General features: G+C 44.4%; 1 protein-coding gene across 1 annotated transcript; it reads right to left on the bottom strand.

Annotated features, from left to right (window-relative positions):
* Positions 1 to 259: 259 nt before the first annotated feature.
* LOC146772830 (protein S100-A2-like) lies at positions 260 to 16,480 on the bottom strand. The gene is made up of 3 exons (XM_085637070.1): positions 16,328 to 16,480; positions 3,677 to 3,823; positions 260 to 443 (listed from the first exon to the last, which is right to left on the bottom strand). The coding sequence occupies exons 2-3, from the start codon at positions 3,806 to 3,808 to the stop codon at positions 306 to 308; spliced, it is 270 nt and encodes an 89-aa protein (XP_085493196.1). The 5' UTR covers positions 3,809 to 3,823; positions 16,328 to 16,480; the 3' UTR covers positions 260 to 305.
* Positions 16,481 to 25,436: the final 8,956 nt, after the last annotated feature.

Below are 25,436 nucleotides of genomic sequence, written 5' to 3'. Positions count from 1 at the left end.
TTTAAGTAAACGTTTTCTTCCAAACCAAAACGTATTCAGTTATAACTTGGCACTCATTTGCAAACATAAATTAGAAAACCAGAAATAACATAGGAAATTCATGGACCCCACATATGTAGCCTTGTATTGCTTCATTTCCCACATGTTTGCAGACTAGGAAAGCAGGAAACACTTCAGGATATCACCCCTTAACTATCACCCATGTGAAAAACTCACATGCCAAGACAAACATCCTACTAAAAAGAGGAATAAACTAACAGAAAGGTATCATTATTTTTTATTAGGTGGAGACAAATTGGTTTGGATCAGGATTCACATTCCTCCAATTGAATAGTCAGAATTGCTAAAAATACAGCAAACTCTCTGAAGGAAACCTTCTGGTCGCCATCCAAGTCCATCATCTTCATCACCTCTTTGGTCATCTCCTCGTTCTTCCCAGAGGCCTGTAGAACGAAGAGGAACAAACAAGAGAAGGTTTTATAAAATGAAGAATATGTTCTATACATTCTACTTTCTCGCTGGGAAGGAACTTATGAGAAGCTTCCCTCTTAACACCCCCCCATAATTATTTGTATTCTAGACGCAGATTAGTCAAGCTTAGTACATTCATTAAACTGTTCATAAGACCATTCTCCAGGAACTACTGTTTCCCAGATATTACTTTTGACCAGATGGGCCAGCCAACAAGGGAGACGTCCATTAGTACTGGTTGCTCAAACCCTATATCATGGCAGTCTGTGGTAAGTGAGGTACACACAACCTGTAAGTGGAAGTTCTATGGATTTTTAACAAACATAACCCTTCCCAGGGCAGCAGCCCAGCTTCTGGTCTCCTAGAATGCAGTCAAGCCTAAAGCTCCACCCTTGGGGTTGCTGCATCTGCTGCCTTAAGGAAGAACCCTCTCATACCAGGGGCAGAGAGTGACTTCATTAACAGGGTCATTCTATAGCGAGAATGAGCTGCAGAGAAAACATGCAGCTCAGAAAAATCTGTAGCACAGAAATTGCCTAGAGCGTTTGCTTGTTCTGCAACACCTTACAGCATCCATGGTGTCCCACGGCCTTCAACCAGCAATGGCCCTCAGCCTCCAGCACTGGAGGAGTGTTACAAGCCATCCAAGTACACCTACCTGGAACCACTAGAGCCAACATAGTCAGTCCTCCTGCCCTCAATTTGTAAACTCATTGATTGAGCCAAAAGTCACATTTGTGTTTAGAATGTCATCCCTCCTTTCATAGGGGAACTAAATATGGACCTAGGGAAATGTAGTGTTGGGGAGATTGCATGTAATCCAAGACCTAAAAAGAATCAGTGGTTTTGAATTTCAAACTTTGAAACCAACACTAGGGAAATTGGTTCATTCTCATCCTGCCTTCCATTTCATCAGAACAACCACAGCCCTCCTCCAGACATGAACTAGGAGATGAAAAAGAAATTGCAAAGGTTTGGCGGGCATGGTAATAAAGTGAGACGCTCTTTTACGTACTTCAGACAGAACAGTCTGCTAGCAACCACCATAAAGGGATAAACATTTGCTCAGCCATTATTCATTTGATTAGTTTGCAGGTAAGTTGGTCAGTTACTAGGCCAGTTCCAAAACCTTATTCAAGGTAGTTTTTGTGCATTGGCCATCCTTACCTATCAGCATTCATAGAAAGTGGGTTATTTCAGAAGGCTCAAGCTAACCCATAGTTCCTCCTCAATTTGGGATACAAAAGTGCTTTCATCCATGCGGGTAGATAACCCAATCCTACCCACTGTTTCCAGCAAGGCTACTGGAAAGGTGTCATTTGTGTGACCAAGCTTAGTGTCTGTAGGATTTTAAATTTAATAAACGTAATCAAGACAATTCCTGACCTTCCAGGAGCTAGTATGTTCTTGGTCACAAGCTCTCCTTGCCAAATATATTTGATCCTAAAACGGGGTGAAAGTACATACACCACCCTAGACATTCAAACTAAAGTGTTGCTCGTCTGAAACAAGTACGGTAGACCGGATGTTGTCCATATACCATGGCAGAAGTGCACCGCCTTCAAGGCTCAAGTGCTAGCACTCTGGAATTGTATTCTAAGCATCTTCTCACCCCAAGCTTCAAGCTCATTATTAGGTTAAACAGGGCACTTGTGCTTTCCCAACACCCCTTTTGAGGTAATCTTGAAGATTGACATTTAGCCAGCTGTGCATCCCTTCTGTAAGAGCCAAGCAATAAAGATTACATCTAGAGGAGACAATGCTCCCTCTGCACAGCTATGATGCCAACATTTACCGTAGTGAAGCAACAAGCGGTTGACACTATATATATATATATATATAAAATGGAGTATTGCCAAATGTTGAGTCAGTGGGGGAAGAGAACTTCAGTACTAGTGTCTCTATAATGATTATCCTGTACTTGGCCCTAAATCCATTAGCCCTTAAAGCTTTAAGTGTACATAGACAAGTCATCTCAAGTGGAAAGTACCAATAAAGGATAACCAGACTGGCATGACCTTGTCAAGCCAACACCCAACCAGAGACCTGAATAGGAACTCCGGAAGCACCAGATTGCAAGCAGCCTTGTGAAGGTCCAGGTATACATTGGGCTAATAAGCGCTATAATAAATAGGGGCGAACATAGATAACCTTTAGCTGTGCAATATGGGCCTATATGGCCAACAAGCAGTTCTGGTGACATGTACAAAACACCAGACTGAAGGTCTGCTTGTTATATTGGGACTTCACGCATAATCTTTTTTTTTATTCACGTTTCACTGAAACCGCAGGCAAGTCTTAATGTGGGCTTTCTTGGGGGGGGGGGGGGGGGGGGCGCAATAGTAGTGAAATATTTACAAAAAAAGTATAAATCAGATTTTAAATGCAAAGCATTGGAAGGAAATTAAACAAGCAATTTAATCTGAGTTTTAGCACAATGGCATAAGTTTAACAAGACATGAAAAAAGAAAATAAAGTGCAATGAGGGACAGGACATTTGGGGACGTTAGTTTCCAGATTCACACACAAGGGAGGATTCATTGTTAAATATTTGCATCAGGGTGGGCCTGCATGGAGGGGGTGCGCGCTTGTCTGGTAATGAATATTCCAACAGTACTAGAATTGTGAAAGCATGACACTATACCTGCCTTTCTTTTGAAAAGGTAAATAAGTCATACACGAGGAGAGGTACGGAGCCTGAAACTTTTCAGACTCTCACCCCCAGTCACAGATCTGGGTTGAATCGATCATCCTTTCACTGACTTCACCACCCCAGTTCATACCCAGCTATATGCAAATCAGTCTTGACCCTGTGCCTCATGGGAACAGTCCAGACCGAACTGCCAGGTCAAGTCTTCCTGTAACCAGAAACAAGCATCCTAGGAATTGTTTTGGTGGTGACAAGAGTCACAGGTTCAAAACAGATTTGCATAGAGCTGTGTTTGAACTGGGGTGGTGGAGTGAGCTAAAGAACGATGATGGATTCAACCCAGATCTGCGAGTGGGGGGTGAGTGTCTGAAGAGTTTCAACGCTCCATCATCTCCTTGCGTTCGCTTTTGAAAGTTAAATTTCCTACAAATGAATTCAGCACTGAATTATGGTAAATAATTCCCAGCAAGACCTTTTCTTTAAATCACGCTCTTTGAAACCACTGGCAAACATTCTATAGGTATATATTTAAAGATAAACATAGGTTGTACTCACGGCTAGACTTGGGAACTCCTCCTTCAGAAGCGTGGACAGCTCCTCCTGGTTCAGCTCTCCATCCTTACCATCAGCCCCAGAGTACTTCTTGAAGGTCTGGATCATGGCCCCACACAGCTGTTCCAGATGCATCTTGACTGTTGCAATCTGTAAAGAATGTACAGAAACACTCAGTCTAGTTCCAAACTATTCCAACTTCAAAAATGACTAAGTCCCTCTCTAGGGGACAGGGACCAGTGGCCATAAGGTGCCAATTATCTACAAACTATTCCCCTAGGTGCGGTTTGTCCAGTCCAAACAGGAAGCCTGTGGTGCTGCTCCAGATGGTTCCAGGGAGGATTACTCTTTACCCTTACTGGGCAGTGCCAACAACAGCATCCCTTTCATTCAAGTTACCCTGTAGTTTTGATCTGGTCTTAGGCTTGTCAAAAGACACCAAAATGCAGATATTGGCTCTACACCAAGAACAAACATGCATTCTGATCCAAATATTGGCCCTATAGAAACACATTCTGATCCCACTCTCGAACTCTGGGCCAGCTAGCTCCAAGATGGCCTCCTCTATGCTGTCTTGGTCTCCCATAGTTCTATTTTTCTCAGCGGCCATCAACCTTTCTTCTTGTAGAGTTTGTTAACACATCTGAGGGTCAGAGGTCAGTACACCTGCAGCAAGGACCACGTTCTCCACTTTAAGTTAGACCAGATGGGTGGCAGTTACTGGAGCAACAGCAGCTGGGTTGTTAAGTGAGGTAAGCAAGCAAGATCTGGCCCTTTCACCCCGGTGAGGCCAATAAGCTTGGAGTTAGGAGTGGTTGCTATAGAGACAGTGGTTCTCCCTTTACTTGGTGCTTTGATAGCCACAGTAAGGACAGCAGGTGCTGATTGTGCCCAATACAGTCAAAATACTGATCAGCAAGTTGGTCACCAATGCTTAATTTGGGCCAGTGTGGCCAACCAGCAAGGCTGGGCTGAACGTACCAGGTGTTTCTGCCAGGCAGCTGGAAGTGCTACGCTGGTTTTGTTCTTGGGGGGGGCGGTTCATCCCTTAGATGGGGGCCACTGTGCTTTGTAAGTGGTTTTAGATTTCAAAGCACCCACTGCAGAGTTCCTTTTATATCCAGCAGTTTTCACCAACATTAAGTGTCAAGATCTCTGGGGATTCATATCCCTGCTGGAGAGGGGGTGGAGTTTTGTCTAGTGGAAGTTTAAGCTCATCGAAAGTAGTGCAAATATGTACCATGCAGATCACACCACTTGATTTATGTGGATAACTCAGTGGGATACCGATTTTGCAATAGTTACTTGCAGTTCATAAGTAGGGCTCCCAGTTTTATGTTGCAATTTCCGTCTGTATTTATATTTTGCAAATTTTATCTGTATTTATCCATATTTATTTTGAGTTTGTGGAAAAATTAAGGCAGAAATCAGTATATTTCCACATTTGTTTTAACTGATAAATATGCGCTCATGCTTGAATGTCTGCCAGGTTTCAGTGCTGTGAACACCCGCAGAAGATAAATAAGTGCACATATATGAAAATATGCAAATTTATGTATCAACCTTGTGCAAATCTTCTGCTGTTAAAGCCTCTTTACTAATATTTTTCGTTTTTTTTTAACCCCCTTATGTATCAATCCACAAATCTATTGGCCTGGTAGTTAGTAGTTAGAATTATGCAAAAAAACAACCCAATTTCGGTTTTATCCACATTTAAAAATAAATACAGACAAGAATATTAGTGTGGTCTGTATTTAGCTGTAAAAATCAGTAAAAACGGACAGGGAGCCTTATTCATAAGTTACAATTGTAACCAACACAGTGACCTATGAACTGCTGGAGATTCGTGCAGGTGTTAGAATGTTAACACCCCCCCCAGTATTTCATTATTAAAACTTTGCTGAAAAGGGCTTTGTTTGCGTAGAAATAACTTAGTAAAGCCAATCCTAACCGTGTAAAGTTTTGAATCCTGCCGTTCGTAGAAGGAGCCTAGTGTGTGGCATAACTTGGCTGTTTATTTTACTCTGAGCACACGTCCTGGAGCTGACTTGGGTTTTGCTGTGTGCAGATAGCAGGAGGAATCGGTGGACGGGACTGCGAGGACCAGCAGCCCCGTGATCTTGAACAGCTGTGTCCTCTTCCCACACCTGCTGCTTGCAGTTGGTACTTATACAAGTAAACCACCCGTAGCGCGGTCGCGTGCCGGGAGAAGCCTGTGACAAGGGCGGGACAGTTTGTGGCCGTGACGGGCCACTCCTCTTGGCTTTAGGAACTTGCGACTTTGGGGATTCATTATTGTTTGCGTCTCCACAAATAAGAAAAATGGGGAGGACAAATCCTGCGCTACCCGCACATGCCTCAAAGCAAAAAGAAGTTTTAAACCAACCACTCCCTAGCTTGACAGCTATTGATCGCATGTTGCAGAAAACTATTGGGGTGGTGGTTAACGCTATCGAAAGCACAGAGCGACTCCTCTCCCTTCCTGCTGGCACCCTCCCCCCCCGCCTTTGGCCAATACGTCATTTCTTACCAATAATTCTCAGGACGCGATTCTGGCCCCATCTTTTGTTGCCTTCCAGGTCTTCACCCCGTTCCTATAACTCAGGACACTGTCCCTATTTTAGGCAACGCTTCTCTAGAATTGCTGTCATCTCCAATCAGGCCATCATTGACCCCTACTACCTTCCTTAATGAACCTGTTCCCGATTCTTCAGTTCAGACAGAGGATCTCTCCACAAATATCCCTCGAGAGTTAGTTACAACCACAGTTTTGGCCTCTCCATCCCCATGTGTAGATACTCACACTCCGAGGGTGACAACTAGAGGGCAGAAGGCTAGGAGCAGTTTAAAAACAAACTAATAGGGTTGACCAAAATGTAAAAAACGTAAAAAAGTCTAAAGGTACCTTAGGTGGTAATAAACACAAGAAAGATGCTTCCAACTCTAATGCAACGAAAGGGAGAAATGTTGATAACAATTTATCTCAGTCTGTATCTACTTTAACTCTTGAAAATGGTACACATACTTCAACAGTTGGACAATCAGCTACTCCATCATTCTCTTCCATGTAGCGAGGGTTTTTTTGATAAAATCGAGTATTTTATGAAGTCCCTAATGGTACCACTCTTGGAAAGGGTAAAACGTATAGGGGAAAAAATAGATAACATGGAAAAAGTAATGAAAAATATCTCCATCAGCCCAGGGCAACTGACAGATAGTGTATACCTGAAGACAACTTTTCCACAACTAAGCACTAACCCCTAAAAAACTGGTGTTGATAATAATAGCCAGTCACCATCCGCCCTTAGGCATACAGTATCTCACACACCAAAGAACACTGAAAATAGGGTTAAGCGCCCCCCGGTGGCCCCGGCTGAATCCACGGAAAAGGGGGTAGGTGAATCAAGCAGGGATACCGTACATGTAGGACGGATGATTAACACTCACGGTGCCCCCAGGGACCGTTCTCTGACAGCTATCTCGAAGAGGCCACTACCACATATCGACCTACCCCCACAATCAACCCCGTATACTATAGTTTTAGTTGGGGTTCCAGAGTTACCACAAGAAAAATTCGAAACTTTCCCCGCGTTAAGAAATAAAGCCAACTACTGGCTAAATACGAATAGGCCGCTTCCGCCCAATATATCCGGGGAAATACTTTTTGCAAGAAGGGTGAGTTGGCTGGGTCGCAGAAGAAAGGATATGACAGGGGATTGCATGGTCATACATTTTAGGGACAGGCGAGTGGTTCACCATATCCGTAACTGTCCCCTTTATTAATAACACTGATATTCAAGCTAGGGATCTGAGTTTTTTTTATCCCCCATTTTCCCTTTGTCATCTACACAATTTAGGGATTTACAAAACCCAGATCGGATAGAAGAGAACAGACCACGGTATAACATCCCGACCTTTAATTATTTTGATCAGCTTTCCGAATTGGAAAGGGTGGACTGACTTCAGTTGGAGAGCCCGACACCAAAGTCCACGAGCACCTCACCTACCCTTGGTCTATATCCAGATAATGTAAATCATGGTGGTGACGCGACTGAAGAATTCTCCTCGCCTATTATCCAGATTTCCCACCACGAGGTATTCCCGGGAATGGATTCGAAACCTGCGACACAAAAGGATGACCCATTCCTTAAAATACTTTTCTGGAATGTTGCTGGTCTTTGTACCAAGGTCGCGAATGATATTTGGCTGGCTTTCATACGCGGCTTTGGTATTTTGTGCTACCAGGAAACATGGGCTCCTTTAAGAAGCACACGTTGAGGGTTTTAAAGCCTACTTTTCCCCAGCATTACCTTCTTCTGGTAGGGCAAAGGGTGGCTTGACCGTTTTCGTATCCAACACTCTTCGATTTATGTCAATAGTCCCCATTAAATTGGACGCTAATTTTCAAATCCTTATTCTTCACTTGAATAATACTAAAGCCTTAGTAATTGTGAATTTTTACAATAATCTCTGCGGATGGTTTAACGAAGGTATCTAAGGAAATATGCTTTTGCCTCCAGGAACCATCCTCAAAGACTCACAAGGAGCTAGTTTTAATATGGGGTGGGGATTTCAATCAAAATCTTTGCACCCAGAGTGAAAACATAGTTTGTGGAATAGTGGATGAAAATGGCGACCCGGTAACTCATTTTTCTCACTCTCCAGCTGGGCACTCTCTGAACGAAATACTGTGTGGTTTGAATCTTGCCCTCATTAACGATATGGTGAATCCTCCCATTCCTGTTGTACCAACTTTCATCGGCAGAGGCAGGCCAACCACAATTGATTTTATTTTTCGATCCATGGCAGCGGGTAAAGATATATCTACTTACAAAACGCATGATATCGCTATTAGTGACCATTACCCCATTAGTCTCACTTTAAAAACTCCCATGAAACATGAGAGGTTTAATATTAAGAGGACCTTAACCCAAAACAATTTAACTTTAGACAAACTAAATGGATACTCACTAAGGTGGGAAAAAGTGGACCCGACGAGTATCGCAGCATCCCTGGTCGTAAAAATGAGACCAGTGATTACCAATTGCCTTGACCCAGCAACTTAATGAGGGAATTCTGGAAAATTTTGCACTATTGCTGGTAGCAATTAAGGAAATCTTACTTGTAAACCCGAAGAACGGCAAAACTAACGCGAGGGGCTAGTTTGATTCCTCCTGCACAAAAGCTTACCAGATCCTGAAAGCAGCTCTCCATAAAAAGGAAAGAAACAGAAAAGAGATTGCAGCTTTCAGGAAAAATTATAAACAGGCCCTAAAATGCAGGAACAACAACTTGAAAAAAGAGCTTTGGGAACAACTGCACAAATCATGCACCTTTAGGGACAGTGCCGCCTTTTGGAAGGTCGTGAAGTCCCCTTTTTTAACCGAAACAACGCTTAAACCCAGTGTTGAGGTTGCGTTTGACGAACAGACATGGGTTGACTATTTTGAGTGGATATTCAGCCTTCCTCCAACTGCTACACTTTCAACTCCATTTAGGCCAAACAGCTTTCCCCTTGCCAATTGATTTTTCCTACGAGGAGGTGGAGCTTGCCCTAATGGCTAGTAATAAAAGAGGGTAAAGCGCCGGGCCCCGATGGGGTCCCAATTGACTTTAATGTCTTACGGACCTATGGCTTCCAATTTTAACCAGGGTCCTTTGAGCATCTTGTGCATTGGGTCTTATTGATTCTTGGTCCCAATCAATTCTCGTCCCTATTTTTAAAAAAGGGACCGTCATATGCCATCTTGTTACCAACCTATTTCCCTGCTGGACTCGCTGGGGAAAGTGGCTGGTCTTGTTATTTTAGAGCGGCTCCAGCAATGGGCATCTGATAATAAGATCCTTTCACACCTTCAATTCAGGTTTCGTGAGGGCCTGGGTACAACAGAGCAAGCTCTTAATTTATCCTTAATAGGCAAATATGTTAATGCAAAAAGGGGGGGCCCTCTATTTAGCATACGTTGATCTTTCAGCAGCTTTTGACTGCGTCAACCATGTTAAGCTGTGGAACATCTTAGCGGATATGGGAATGGAGGAGCCCCTCATAATCTTTTTGCGTGAACTATATTCAGACGCTACAGCTTGTGCGAGATATGGTTTGGGGGGGTGAGGTAACAAAGTCGTTCAGAGTGGAGCGCGGTGTAAGGCAGGGATGCGTCCTGGCCCCGTTCTGGTTTAATTTATACACTAATGGCCTGGAAAAAGCCATGTTAATAAGGCCTCAGGACCTCCCCACTATAAATAACCGTCCTATACCGGCTCTACTCTACGCGGACGATGCTGTAATTTTAGCACGTACCCCACTGGAATTACAGCGCTCCCTTGTGAAATACCACACCTTCATGGCCGATCTTGACCTGAAGATTAACATTAAAAAAACATTTGTAATGTCTGTTGGGTCAAGGAAAAGGAACAAGATGACCTTTTGCGTTGACAATCAAAAATTGTAGAGTACCATCACATATCCATACTTGGGCATTGTATTAGACCATAAATGCTCATGGAAAAATGCCATTGAGTCTAGGAAATTTTTTTGCAAGAACAACTGCTGTCTTAGTTAATTTTGCAACCAAATTAGGCAGACAACCTACGTTAGACCTGTTAGAGATTTATAGGGCAAAATGTATAGGCAGTGTAATATACGGGGCTGGTGTTTGGGGATTTGCCAAGGTCGAGGAGGTCCAAAGAGTGGAAAATAGTTTTCTAAGATTTCTCCTGGCAGTCCCGCGGACTACGTCGACCTATGCTTGTCACTTGGAAGTAGGTTTGCCATATCTAACAGACCTGATTAGGATTCAACCCTTATTACTATGGCATCGCATTTGGTCATCTAACGCCACTACTTTCTCCCAAGGGCTTATAGAGGATTGTATTTCCTTAGATAGAGCATATAAGAGTGGATGGATCTCTTACATAAAGAGATTCTTTGGTGACCTGGGTATCCCACAGTTTTTTTAATTCTCCTTCGATAGCTGAAATCCCGAGGAAACAATTTAAAAAGTTATGTCTGGCACACCTAGAATCCCTGAGGTTGACTAGCGAGCTCCCCAAACCTACTGTGCAACATTCTTTAATGGTTCCAACAACTCTGGCAATTCAGCCCTACCTAACTTTTAATTTCACCGACTATGAGAGATTTCTTTTAACAAAATTCAGACTAAACATTTTCCACCATTTGGTCACTTTCTCTAAATCTAAGACATGGGAAAAATCTCTCCAACCTTGCCCTTGTGATGAGATCTCCCCTCAAACCACGATACACACAATTTTGTTCTGTAAATTTTACCAGGATCTGAGGAAACAGTGGCTTATCCAGATTTTAAAAATCTGGGGTTTGCGTAGGTGTCGTCCTGCTTTTCTTGTCCTTCAATTCTTGGACGCTGCCTCATTTGCTAAGCCGACAGCTATATTTTTGAAATTAGCTGTTAGACACAGGCAGAATTTGTAGTTACTTTAGTTATTCTTTTTTCCATAAAATCTTTGTTAACCTGCTTATGTCTTCAACGGCTGCAAATTCACATTAATTCTTTGGTATAAAATTGTTGATTGCTAAGTTTACACGACTGCACTTTCATATATTCCATGCTGAAATTTCGCTGTTGGGCTAGTTATTTTAAAAGTGAGTGATAGAGGGGGGGGGGGGGGGGGGGGCAAGATGGACAGAAATGTATCGCATCAAAATGAATTTGCTTGTAGTTTGATATTTTTAATATGTTGGTTGAGTCTTCCTTTTTAAAAATTGAAAATATTTTGTGCTTTTATGGCTGTTTTTTACTACCGAATAAAGCTTGATTTGAATCCTGAATTTGCGCTTTTCCCAGTACTTAAAAAAAATGCCTACCAGTGTGGCAGACATTTAAAACGTACACATTGTAGTCCTTGTCTTATGTAAGATTTTCTATACACCAATTTACTGATCTCACCAATTGTCTCCGTACCTGTGCCTGATGTAAAGTCCTCCAACACCCTACACTTGTATGAGAGGCGCTATAAAGCAAATGAAATACATGAGATGGACTATGGAGAGATTATAGCACTGTTGTAGAGGGACAGTGAGGAAATATGTTACGAGGCCATTCAGGAGTCCAAAACAATTTGGTCTAACTGAGCCTCACCAGCGCTAAAAGTGGCGGTCCCGCTTCTTGGGGTGGAGGATGCCAACATCCATTGAAAAGATCTTTTATTGTGTTCTCAGCTCTTGGTTGTGCTCAATTTGTTTGCACTTTTGTTATATTTGAATTCATGTTTCACACTACATTTTGTGTTCACTCTAAGAATGTCTGGGTATCCTGGTGCACTACACCATCATCATTTACTGTGCTTTAAAAGCTAATGAAAGACTATTATGGAAAGTGTAATCGAATGCATTATTGTTCCACAAATTCGAGGGGGGGGGGGGGCACCAACCCCACTCACCTTGTAGTGGTCAGGCTTACTTGCTATGCATTGCTTGGAATAGTGATGTAACAAAACCTGCTGCCCCCCCCTGCAAAGTGCACGGATGGGACCCTCAACCTGGCCCACGACTTTTGCTGAGGTAGCCCCTTGGGGCTCACCCCCGCCATGTTACGCCACTGGTTTGGGCTGGTCTGAAAATGTGCCTGTGCTATTTTAGGTTCACAGTCCTACCCCAACCACCAGCACCTTTTTTTTGGGGGGGGGGAGTAGAACATGTTTGTTATCAGACTATGGCCCAGAGCAAGAGAGGGAAAAAAAGCATTGGCTAAGCAAATAGGTCTTGCCTCTGGTTTTTAGGCACGCTACAGATCCATTTGAAGAAATGTGTACATCTAAGACTTTCCTTAGAGACCTTGGGGGGAGGGGGGGGCTTCTCAGAACTACGACTGTAGCCGCGCTCCACCTCGCTGTGGCGGTTTTAGGAAACGTGAGATTAGCAGCAGCGCCCTGGAGATGAAGATTACAAAGAAACGGTTTAACAACATTTTAACGGGAATGTGGGCCAGGGAAGCAAAGTGTAGGCCGGGGAGAAGCTCCTGGACGAGTCAGAGCAATAAAGAAAGCGGTAAAGGGTAAAGAAACATTGATGAAAGCAGGGGGGGGGGGGGGGGAGGGAAAGAGGGAGGATAAGAGGGGACTGAAGCTCAAGGTAAGGTGGTCTGAGCTGCACAGAAGCATCAAATTGATTTTCAACTCATACACCGATGGTCCCAGGGTGTTTGCCTGATAAGAGTTTAGGCAGAGCCGCTGACTCCAGGGACTGTGGCAGCCCTTCGAGTGCCCGTCTAATGAGGGGTGAAACCTTTGCCACCCTCACCAGGGTGAATGTATTTGTTTCAGAAAAGCACCAGCCTGAAGCCTCCGTACACGACCTTGTGCCCTTCTTACTAAAAATAGGGCGTAGCAACCGATGGCGGTCTCCGGCCAAACGGAGGTAACAGCACAGAAGACTGAGCCAAGAATCCTTATACTAAAAGCAGCCGCAGGGTGCTGCTCCGTCCATGCAGGATTAAAATCCAAAATTCTGTAAACCACATGAACAGTTTTCCTACGTGCCTAGACTGAAAGCGCCTCTGGTAGGTAGGGGGGACTTTTCCCGGGATGCAAGAGGAGTCCGGCGCTGTTGTGTTAGTTGTAACGGAAGAGAGGCCCCATCCTTTTCATAGGAGACGGCCCGAACCTGCCTCGTCCCTGCGTTTGTCCAGGCAGTCATCGGAACCTCGATTAAGGTCAGGCTTTCTGCTTCCATCTTCAGGTTACCAAGTGAAAGGCTCAACTAAACCTGCCAGGGGGGATCCACACCCTGAAGAGCGAGCCCAGTTGGTGTTTAAGAATGTTGTCCGAGGCTTTGAGGAGCCTGACGTAACACTCGATTAGATCCCCTGTAATGCCAGCCTGGGTCTATTGAGGCCAAATTTCAATTGTAGCCTGGCTTTTCGCGTCACTGCTTTGTAGGTTTTTGTCTGGGCCGTCCCTATTATTTCACCCAAAGCCCTTGGAACAGCCAGATGGCCACAGTGGATGGCCGGGATTAGTTTAGCCGTGAGGACTGTCAGCATGGGCTCCGCAGTTCAACTAGTCAAGTGTTGGCTTAAACGCCTCAATGCGAAAATTACTCTGTTGATCTTTGTGTTTCGATAAATAGCGAGTAGGGGAGGGAGCCAGGTGACAGCAGTAAAGAGTGAGGTAAGGGAGAGAGGCAAAGATGTCCAGGCCCGGCTCCAGGAATTTTTATTTGGGTGGGCCAAAGGTGCATTTGGGTGGGCCACTGTGCTCTCGATTTGTCGCATACATGTCTAGCCAGGCCTGCTTTAGGGTCCTCCTTTATCTCTTTAGTCTTACAAGGCCCAGTAAAATGCCCTCTTTTCCAAATCTTTCTAAATATTATCACTCTCAAAAAGTGTTTTTTCCATGTAATGTTCCTTTGATGGAAAGAGGAGGTTTCTGAGGTGGGAGTTTCAGGCAACTGACACTACTCGGGCTCCCTCTGTGCGAGCCTTCAGGGAGAATCCCTCTTCATTACTACCACCACCTGACCCCGGACTCTGCAACGCACTCCCTTACAGGCTTGATTATCCACTACTCATCTCCAGTGCACCTTATTTCACAGCTGACCTTTGGCCCCAGCCCCATATCAGGCACCATCGGGCTCCACTTTCATTTTTCCTGGTAAAAACATTAGTAAAATCAGCTTCAAATTTAAAACATTGAATATAACAGTAAATATAATTAGCACGCACTTTAAAGTATGTTCCACAGTAGCCCTTATGACCAGACTGCTATTAAACAAAAACAGAAAGGCCATGACAGGGCACCAATAACCTCTCTCTGTAAATACCCTTTACTACCACCTTCCAACAGTGCCCCTCATCCCTCCATGGCCCCCCTATTGACCTCCTCCTCGGATTCCCTCACTACCACCCTCCACTAGTACCCCTCATCTTCCCATAGCCCCTCCCCCTCGTGACCTCCTTGGATTCCCTCACTGCCACCCTCCACCAGTGCCCCTCATCTCTCTGTATCCCATCCCCCTCATGACCTCCTCACACTCCCTCATCTCTACCTAGCTGCCCCCTCCACCCCATGACCTCTTCCTCGGATTCCCTCACTGCCACCCTCCACCAGTGCCCCTCATCTTTATGTAGCCCCTCTTTCATAAGCATTTCGTTTGTTGCACAGCGCTACTCATATCAGTGTAGTGTGTGTCAGTACTTTACACCACGCACACATTATACAGAGACAATGATTCATACAAGTATGTAAATCAGTCTACAGGGAATGTCACATAAACCAATGAGGATTACAAGGTGTATGAATGACATGTCATCCATACTGGTGGGCAGCATGCTTTAAGAGGGTTTGGTCTGGAAAAGCACAAACACAGAATTTAAAGCATACCCAAGTGGTCGGGGGGTTGGCTTTACTGATTAAAATGTATATCTGCCCAAACATACTCATTTTAGCAATATTAGAATAATGAAAGACTGGGGAAGTTCTAACTATATCACAAAAAAAGAAAGCAAAGTTCTAACTATACCATTCAAGTTTGTTTGCAGCTCTTTGATGGCAGTTCATAGGTCACTGTCCTATGTTAGGATTGTGACTTCTGAACTGCAAGTAACACAAGGATCTCTGTGACAAAGGCAGTAACCCACTGAGCTTCCACATAAAATACAGTTCATATGCATTTAAAAACTACTAACAGACAAATGATTGCTCTCTAGCAGGATCATTAATCACCAGCGTTATCTGGGCATCTTTTATTGTCTTATTGTTGTCCTGCATCAGCCATGATAATGATAAAAACTGTTTAAATGAAGCGCACACGAAGTATGTGTCCTGCTGGGCCTGTGCATACTTTAAAAAGAAAAACTAATAGTATCACATTCTCTTACCCACTCCATTAGTCAAACTTAGTGTCGCAGCCTGATGTGATAAGCAGCTGCAGGGGACAGGAAAGGTATAAGGACAATACTTATTTTCTCCTGCGCCGCATAGAAAAAGAAATATTCACGCAGCAGAACATTGCCGCCTTTGCCATGTGGAGATGAAGGGGTGAGAAAATAAACAAAGCCTCGTTAACATGTAAATGGTCTTTTAAAGACCTGTGAAGTACTAGGGTGCGGCTGCGATAATCTCTGAAACTGTCTGTGTGCGTGCCCAGGAAACTGTCTCGACCAGGGCTGACACACAGGACGTGTGTTTTGCGCGCCTGCCTTCAAGCCCTCACTGTGAGGGCCAAAGCTCCTGTTTGGGTGGGCCTGGCCCACCCGGCCCACCCGCTAGAACCGGGCCTGGGCAAAGATGTGGGAAAGGAAAAGCTAAGGGCAGGAAAAGACTAAATTAACCTCAACGCGTGGATAGATAAACGTCAGGTCACTGCTCACAGTCTGAAGAGTTAAACTTATCGTTAAAGCACTCGTGAAGCCTCCCGCGAACGTATTGTAGTCACCCAGACCAGACATTAAACCACCATACCGCGAGTATCACGTTATCACCCAGAACGAGCCACAGACCTCTTCTTGCCACACAAAACAGACCACACACCACGCAAACCGCGGCTAGTCACGCTGTTGTCACCCAGAACAGACCACACACACCGCAGGGTTGCCACCGAGAACAAGCCACAGCCCGCGGCCAATCACCCTGTGGCACTAAGAACAGAACGCAAACACCCCTGTCCGAGCCCCTTACCGCAAGTCTAAGATCACAAGGGGTGAGCGCCGGAGCCTAGAAGGAGAAGCGTAGAAGACGGCCGGTCTCATTGGCCTCTTTAAAGCCCCCCAGCCCCGCCCCTTTACTCCAGGTGAGGGCCGCGCACGGCCGGCTTCAAACACAGGCTCGGACTCACTCAAAGGGCAGTCAGTCAGTGCTCGACGGGCTTGTCCGGTATGCCCGTGGACCTGTTAGGTTTGTCATCACTCTCACCTTGACACAAGAAGGAGGATTTCCAGGACTCTCCAGTTCCCGTATCCATGCGTAACTCACCTCGTTCATGTCTGTACTGTGCATTGTGGGATTTGTAGTCCCGTTTATTCCATTAGACTAGACTACTAGAGAGACTACAAATCTCAGATTGCAGAGAACAGTCCTGCATTGGATGAGCCACTGACTATGGACCTGGGAAACTCGGGAGCTCCGGGGTTTCTTCTTCACCCACGGCGCCTTAAAACACAAACAGGTGAATTGGTTGTCCTCGGGGGCGTTTTACTGTTTTCTTTCCAAACACATCTCATAGATGCTCACTAAAGAAATGCTTTACCTAATTTCGTTGTAGGAGTAACTAAATCCTCTGTAATGCACGTGCGGATACATTTTATGAAGCACCTACTCTGGACTGAACGGCTTCCAGGCACTTGACAGAACATTGTGTTTGTATTTTTGGAGTCTGTGTAAAGGCAGCGCTGGATCCTGAAGTCCTCGACACAAAGACCAGCTTCTCACTCTTCCCAACACAGACCATCGAGGTCCGCAGAAGTGCTGGAGTCCAGCCTCCCATGCCCATTCAGTTCTTGACCTCTCCGCTGAGATGGCTACCGGGGTGGGAGTTTTGAATCAATTGTTTTGTCATGGATCCGAGATGGTGCCACGTCAGGTGTCAGATGAGCTGTCAGTTTCCAGAAAGAGGCCCCACTGTCCAAGCAGGAAGCCCCTTTGAGGCATTAGCTGATGATCAGGGCGATGCCACTGGACGACCAAGGAAGCCATCCTCTCCTGTAGCAGCCACCCTTTCCTTTAAATGCCAGTGTAAAATTCCAACTTTAGACGTTAGCAGTAGACTTAATGGGTTGATTGACAAAAATAACAAGCATTGGCAAAGCAAATAGGTCTCGCCTTTGGGATCTTATAAGTGTTTAGTTATCCAGCACAATATCCTTGGTGCAACAACATCAACTGTTGCATGGCTAAACACTTATAAGGTCCCAAAGGCGAGATCTATTGGCTATGCCAATGCTTGTTCTTAATGAGCGTCCTGTTAGCTGCCAGGTGTCTTTTGATAGTGTGGTGGCTGCCCTGCTGTGTGGTTGCAAACTGGGAGCGACCTGCGGCCGTCGATGCCAGATGTCTGTACCTCAGCACACATGTGATGGCTGTCAGATCAGTGTCCTTGGAACAGAAGAGTCCTCTGTATACGTAAAAACGAGTGTTGGCTTGGCAGTGCCCGTGAGTGGCATAACGCAAAAGTATACCCCCCTCCCCGCAGAATGTGATAAGGGACCCCTAAGTCTCCGAAATCTCACATATATTCATTGGCCTTGAGGTGTATGGGGGCTCCTCGGGGGGTGGGTGCACCCTGCGCCGCCGGTCTGCCTGACGCCCTTGAGGCTAGAGTCCGGGTTCTATAGGGCCAGACCTTTGTACACTAATAGTTCAGACCTGGACTGTCAAGGCCTGTACTGGTACACCAGTAATTTGTGGCCGAGCCTGTTTGCACAGATGTGGGGGTGGGGGAGACACTTGTGTGCTGGTGGGTTACTGGCCCTGAGCCAGACCTCTATACTCAGTAGAGCGCTGGGCTCTGCAGGGCCATGATAACGCATATGTGGGAGCTGAGCTGCTTGCGCAAGAATAGGTAGTGATGTTTCGAACCTGTGTAATAAAAGAGGCGCTCTTGTGATTTGGAACCCTATGATGACCCTCAACTACCACCATTTTAACTGACTTTAGTGTGTTATTTTGCCCTAGCCTTAATGTAGGACGGTCCTGCATATGCCTGCTTTTCTTCTTTCCTGTAACCTTGCTGTCTTTCAGTGGGAGCTGTAATAGTTTAGCCAAGAATAGAAGGTGTGGGATGTGCATTTGAAGGCGAGAGAGGGAGAGAGAGGTATGGAATGTACTTTTTAGGTCTCGCCTGAGCCAGCGCATGCGCTGCTCTGCGAGACATTTAGTGAGTGGGCTTTGAAAAGCCGACCACAGCTTTTTGTGTGGCATAGAGCTTGCGGTTACGCGCACAGTTATGAGTAGAGGCGCCATCTGGCTTTCCTCTCGCTCTCCCAAGAGCGCGCGCCTCGCTTCGCCTCTCTGGTTTGCTCGCGCTTTAACACCCCTCCCCCACCACAGAGCGCGTCAAGCGGTTGCGGGTCTTGTTGCTCCTTCTCTCTGGCTCATCTACCAAGCTACCTTTACGACATTCAACCGGTGTAACTTTATCTCCTACCGACAGTCTCCTTTGCTCTCTCAAATCGAAGAAAGACTTTCACCTACCTGAATCTTGCTGCTGATCTCAGTCTCGATCTCCATATTGACGGTTAAAAGGGCACACTCCGGGTCGATCCCTCAACCGGATTTCCCAGGCAACCTTTCACAGAATCACAAATGCCGAATGCTCACTCTGCTCAGCTGTTTCCGGGAGAAGCATGCACAGCCAGCTCTGCTCAGCGCCCCTCTAACCTTCACTGACTGCCGCAGTCCCACCACTCGTGCTCCTCTTTTTTTCTCCGTGCCGTATGAAACACTCTTTTCATCTCTGGAGATAATCGAGCGCGGAACATGAAAAAAAACGTAAACTGATAACTTCTTTGCAGTTTCCATTTGCACCATGCATGCGGGTGTGCAAAATACGATCATAATTAGAGATTCTACAGTCCTCGTGAAGCAGATGGCATCGGCCCCACCACAAGCGCATTAGCAACCTCATTTGCAGCAAAACGGTGTTCGAAATAACCAGGAGAGGGACTCAGCAAGCAATAATAAACATACATGCGACCACGTACATAAGTAAAAACCACAAGGCTAGCGGAATCCCACTTAGACAGCACCGGATTTAAGAGTGACTCAATATAATAATAAGGTGAAAAAATTATTTATTCACCAGGAGTGTGCACTATTGGTTAGCACCCGCCAGCACTATGCCGTTCCAATACTTGGAATATACAAATGACAAAACACAGCACCAAATGCACCACTCAATTCATAGAATACAAATAAGTCCAAGTCTTGAAAGTAGTACGTTTTCCTAAGGGTTCTTCTTTATTGTTCAATTAAAATGTGAATTTTTTGACAACAGCAAAAACAGCCGACGCGTTTCGTCCAACTTTGGACTTCTTCAGGGCTGCAACAAATTTATGTACACAAAAACACAAAAAATAAGTAACATACATAAAGACAAAAGCACAAATAGCACACACAATACATCTATAAATATTAAAAAACACGTTGAACTGGAGCATATTAATATCAAAAATAGTGACAGGCTCATTTGAGCACATCTTAATGCGGCTAAAAAGGCTACAATGATAAACAACACCAATACAGTAAACAACCGTGTGCATTGAGATAACAGATCAATGTTATAGTGAGACATAGGGGCACTCCTCAACATATGTCACATGCTTAGGATGACCCTAAGCTATCATAAGGGGAACTAAGCACTGGAGACACAAATAACGGTAAAACAATAAAAATAGGCAGGAGAGACGTTACCCAAGTGAGATAAGGAGAAAGCAGTCAAGTCAAGGTAAACCAGCTAGTGATGATAAAACCAAGAAATAGGAGCAAGACGAAGACAGCGTCTTTAGCAAGACAAATGCTCAATCCGTACCCACCTAAGATCGTAGGTTGAAATATAAGCACATACAGTTCTGATTGGCTCAAATCGGAAGTCTAACACAATCCAGTCGGATATGGTATATCCTTGGTATAAGATCACAATCCCTAGAAGGGAAAGAAGGTCACATCAGAGGCCCTATGGGGAAACCAGCAACATTCTCCAAAACAATTGTCGTAACGTGGTCAGAGTGTAAACCTACTTACTGTATAGGAGAGGAAATGAATAATACTAATTAGAATTCGGAAGTTCAGAAACAATGTTCCTAAGCCATCAATGACAGGTCATAGTCGAATGATAAGAACGAATTTGTCTTATCCTGGGGTACCTATGAAGGAAGGGGACATGTATGAGGCATGTTTCTCACGAAGGATCTGCGTTTTACAGTAAAAAGTCGAGAGGCAGAGGGAGTCTAGCCAAATTCCTTAAAAGTAGAGAACGTGAACAAGGGTAAAGCGGTGTATATCAATAGCATCAATGACAAAAAAAGCCATGAATTAAGCTTAACCTGCGCAAGGCAAGAAAACAATGCCAGGAATACTGTAAATCCTACGTTTAACACATAAGGGATGTCAAGAAGGTAACGGTTAATAAATTAAATAAAAAATAACCTCAAAAACTATCCATAGAACGCTATTACCATTATACACCATGACCCTCCCTACAGGCATGATAGGAAGCTTCTTACCCGATTCAGTATCCAAGAGCGAAGTAAAAGGCAAGCGTCCGCTCCGTCCAGTGACAGCGACAACCACTAGTCAGGAAAAACCTGTTTAAATAGTGTGGGGTATCAGGCTCAGATAGAAAACACCTGTAAACAATTCCCATGTGTCGGGAGTTCAAACCTAAGGTCTGGCGTCAGCCGAAGGAGAAAGGTATCGGAAAGCCGGTCGCCATGTTGGAACAAGGAACAGAGCCTGAAAGACCGTTACCCGTATCAAAACGTAAACGGGAAATTAATAATCCCAAGTATGCCGGGACACTCTCATTACACCTAATATGATTTCCAGAATGGTTCAGGGTCACCGGTAAGAAGTGCCAAAATGAGCAAAACTTTGATTCAATGAATCTATATATTAATACAAAAACGAGATGGCTCTCTAAACACGACCATTAAAAGCCGTACATGCCTAAATGTGAATCTAGTCGTTATTTACGGCATCTAATCGTCTTAGAGAATGAATAAAGTTTGTGTGTTTGTCCGGAAAAACAACAGTCTCAACCGACGTATATCCCAATTTCGCCGCCATCCTTGAAAGGCCAGAGAACAGCTAATATGAATATTGTTGCAAAAACGAAATGCTTTTCACAACACGACCATAATACGCCGTACATACCCAAGTGAGAACCGGGTTAACCTCTGAAATTACTCATCATCCCAGAGTATATGTAAAGTGTACGTGATAGTATGGAAAACAAACAGTTTCCACTAACGTGTGTCCCAAGTCAGTCGCCATCTTGGAGTGGTCAGAATACAGATCGCTTCAAAAAGGTTGGAACCAATGTGTATAGCGGCTAGACGCTCCTAATTACAGGAGTAACCAACAGGCATTAACGGTGTTAACAGATCCCAGACAAATTATAGGGGAAGCACCCCTAAACGTAAATTCATGAATAGCATCAAATAAATAATTGATGCCTCGAAGTGCGTCAAGTGCGCTACCCTGAAGGGGTAACTGCATGGTTCACAATAACCCACTAATTCATGCCTCAAATGTGTCGAAAACGCTACCCTAGATGTCTGGTGGGCGCCCATATATACGACAAAGTAAGGGGGGAGAGTATGCTGGATATATCTTAGTAAACAGACATTACAGAAACGGCAACCAAGTTGAGAAACACGGTCAGTCCCAGGTAGAGCAGGAGCAAAATATCAGGGAGGCCAATAAAACCAAAAACTCGCCGGGGGAAAGGGGAGAAGAAATCTAGGTATATCCCCAAAGCCGGTCATGTAACCATGCGTCATGTGTCATATGACAAGGGGTGCCCAGAGAAACAAATTGGGACGGGACGGAAGTACAATTTAAGGAACAGATCATGATTAAAGAGTGAGATGTCATCACATAAATGTGCTAAGCATTATGTCCAACATGGACATCAGTGACGTCATTAAAAAGCATATCTAATTCGAATCCAGCTTAAAAAAACAGAGGTTATCCGGAGAGGAAAACGGTTGGGTGATCTTGTATATCTCAGAGAAAATAATGCATTTCGGATTCATTATTGTGACCCATCTCTACGCAACGAAGTCTACAAATCCAACCTGCTTCATTCCTCCTCAGGTTCTGTTCCCTATTCCCACCCCTAGGGGAGATCCGTGGGTGATCAATCCCAAAAAACCACAGCTCATCCAGATTATGTTGCTGTTCCTGGCAGTGCAATGTTAGAGGGTATCTCAGGTCCCCATTCTTGACTGCCCTCAGATGTTCCTGTATCCTGACTTTTAATTCCCTCTTCGTGCTACCTACATATATCTTGTTGCATGGGCATCCCAGTATATATGTCACGAATTTGGTTCTGCACGTAATGATGTGTTTGATCGTATGCACTCTACCAGTGTGTAGGGAGGGTCATGGTGTATAATGGTAATAGCGTTCTATGGATAGTTTTTGAGGTTATTTTTTATTTAATTTATTAACCGTTACCTTCTTGACATCCCTTATGTGTTAAACTTAGGATTTACAGTATTCCTGGCATTGTTTTCTTGCCTTGCGCAGGTTAAGCTTAATTCATGGCTTTTTTTGTCATTGATGCTATTGATATACACCGCTTTACCCTTGTTCACGTTCTCTACTTTTAAGGAATTTGGCTAGACTCCCTCTGCCTCTCGACTTTTTACTGTAAAACGCAGATCCTTCGTGAGAAACATGCCTCATACATGTCCCCTTCCTTCATAGGTACCCCAGGATAAGACAAATTCGTTCTTATCATTCGACTATGACCTGTCATTGATGGCTTAGGAACATTGTTTCTGAACTTCCGAATTCTAATTAGTATTATTCATTTCCTCTCCTATACAGTAAGTAGGTTTACACTCTGACCACGTTACGACAATTGTTTTGGAGAATGTTGCTGGTTTCCCCATAGGGCCTCTGATGTGACCTTCTTTCCCTTCTAGGGATTGTGATCTTATACCAAGGATATACCATATCCGACTGGATTGTGTTAGACTTCCGATTTGAGCCAATCAGAACTGTATGTGCTTATATTTCAACCTACGATCTTAGGTGGGTACGGATTGAGCATTTGTCTTGCTAAAGACGCTGTCTTCGTCTTGCTCCTATTTCTTGGTTTTATCATCACTAGCTGGTTTCCCTTGACTTGACTGCTTTCTCCTTATCTCACTTGGGTAACGTCTCTCCTGCCTATTTTTATTGTTTTACCGTTATTTGTGTCTCCAGTGCTTAGTTCCCCTTATGATAGCTTAGGGTCATCCTAAGCATGTGACATATGTTGAGGAGTGCCCCTATGTCTCACTATAACATTGATCTGTTATCTCAATGCACACGGTTGTTTACTGTATTGGTGTTGTTTATCATTGTAGCCTTTTTAGCCGCATTAAGATGTGCTCAAATGAGCCTGTCACTATTTTTGATATTAATATGCTCCAGTTCAACGTGTTTTTTAATATTTATAGATGTATTGTGTGTGCTATTTGTGCTTTTGTCTTTATGTATGTTACTTATTTTTTGTGTTTTTGTGTACATAAATTTGTTGCAGCCCTGAAGAAGTCCAAAGTTGGACGAAACGCGTCGGCTGTTTTTGCTGTTGTCAAAAAATTCACATTTTAATTGAACAATAAAGAAGAACCCTTAGGAAAACGTACTACTTTCAAGACTTGGACTTATTTGTATTCTATGAATTGAGTGGTGCATTTGGTGCTGTGTTTTGTCATACATGCGACCACGCCCTGAAATCAAAGCCCCTTCTTCAAGCGACAATAATGCTGACATCACATTTAGGATGCGTTCTAAATATTTGATCTAGCGCAGATCTGGCCTCAAGTTGCAGCTGCGCACTTTACGGATACAATTTTTACTGTAGCAGGAACATCTCAACATAGAACAGATTTTTTTTTTTAACTGACATTTACATAGCGCCATTTGCGTTACATGAGGACACATTGATTTTTGTTAGGAACGGGGAGTTTAAGTGATTTGCCCAGAATCACAGTATGTTCAGTGCCAGTTCAAGACAGTGCATGCGCACGATCTAGAGCTGAGACCTAAAAAGGAGTTAACAATGGTGCACATTATTATTTATTTTTTTGCTGGAAATTATCATGGTAAGTTCGTAATTTTTTTCCAGTCAGGAGACCCAATTATAACACCCAAGCCCCAAAAAATTCTGGTACTCATATAACTTGTTGAGTGGGGGTGAGCTAATGCTATAGTGTAAACATCCATGTATGAAATGAAATACAGAATTTAGTAACATACATGTTATCAAAATGGATGCGCTAGAACTGCCGCGTTTCCCTGCTCCTGCATGATGTGCTGCGCCAGTCTACGTGTCTGTTTTTGAATTCTGGGACTTGTAGTCTTGTTTCATAATGGATTTAAACTAACCCCGGGCGTAGTACTCCGCTTCGCCCACGGAGTGTACATAGCGCTGCCTGCTTCGCAGTTTTCGAAGTAGGCGTAGCAGGCAGCGCTACGCACACGCCAGGGCGAAGCAGAGCTGCCTGCCGCCCGCCACCCGCCTCCCGCCCGCCCTCCTTTTAAAATTATGTAAACTATAATAGAAACATTAAATAATAATGCCTTACCTGCAGCGCGGCGTCTCCAGGGCTCCCTCTTCCTAGTTGACAACTTCTTTACACAAATGCGCATGCGCCTGCGTCCGTGCATGCGCATTGTGAAAAGAAGTTGTCAACTAGGAATAGGGAGCCCCGGAGACGCCGCGCTTGAGGTAAGGCATTATATTTAATGTTTTTATCATAGTTTACATAATTTTAAAAGGCGGGCGGGAGGCGGGTGGCGCGTAGTGGGGCTACGTGGAGCGCACAAGTGTGAGTAGATTTGGGCACACTACGCGCTGCTCCACATAGCTCCACTACGCCCACTACGCCCAGGCTTGATTTAAACAAGACCACACTTCCCAGAATACAAAGAAAACACTTGGACTGGATTAACACACCCCGCATGGACCTGAACATTTGACAGGGGTGATGCGTTGCGTTAATTATCACCACATACACCGTTAATAAACAGCCAAGAAATATATTATCACGCAAAATAAATGGAAGTGTCTTAT

The sequence above is a fragment of the Triturus cristatus genome, chromosome 12 (assembly GCF_964204655.1).
Source record: "Triturus cristatus chromosome 12, aTriCri1.1, whole genome shotgun sequence".
Lineage (NCBI taxonomy): Eukaryota > Metazoa > Chordata > Amphibia > Caudata > Salamandridae > Triturus > Triturus cristatus.
This window is presented reverse-complemented; position numbering and strand designations above follow the sequence as displayed.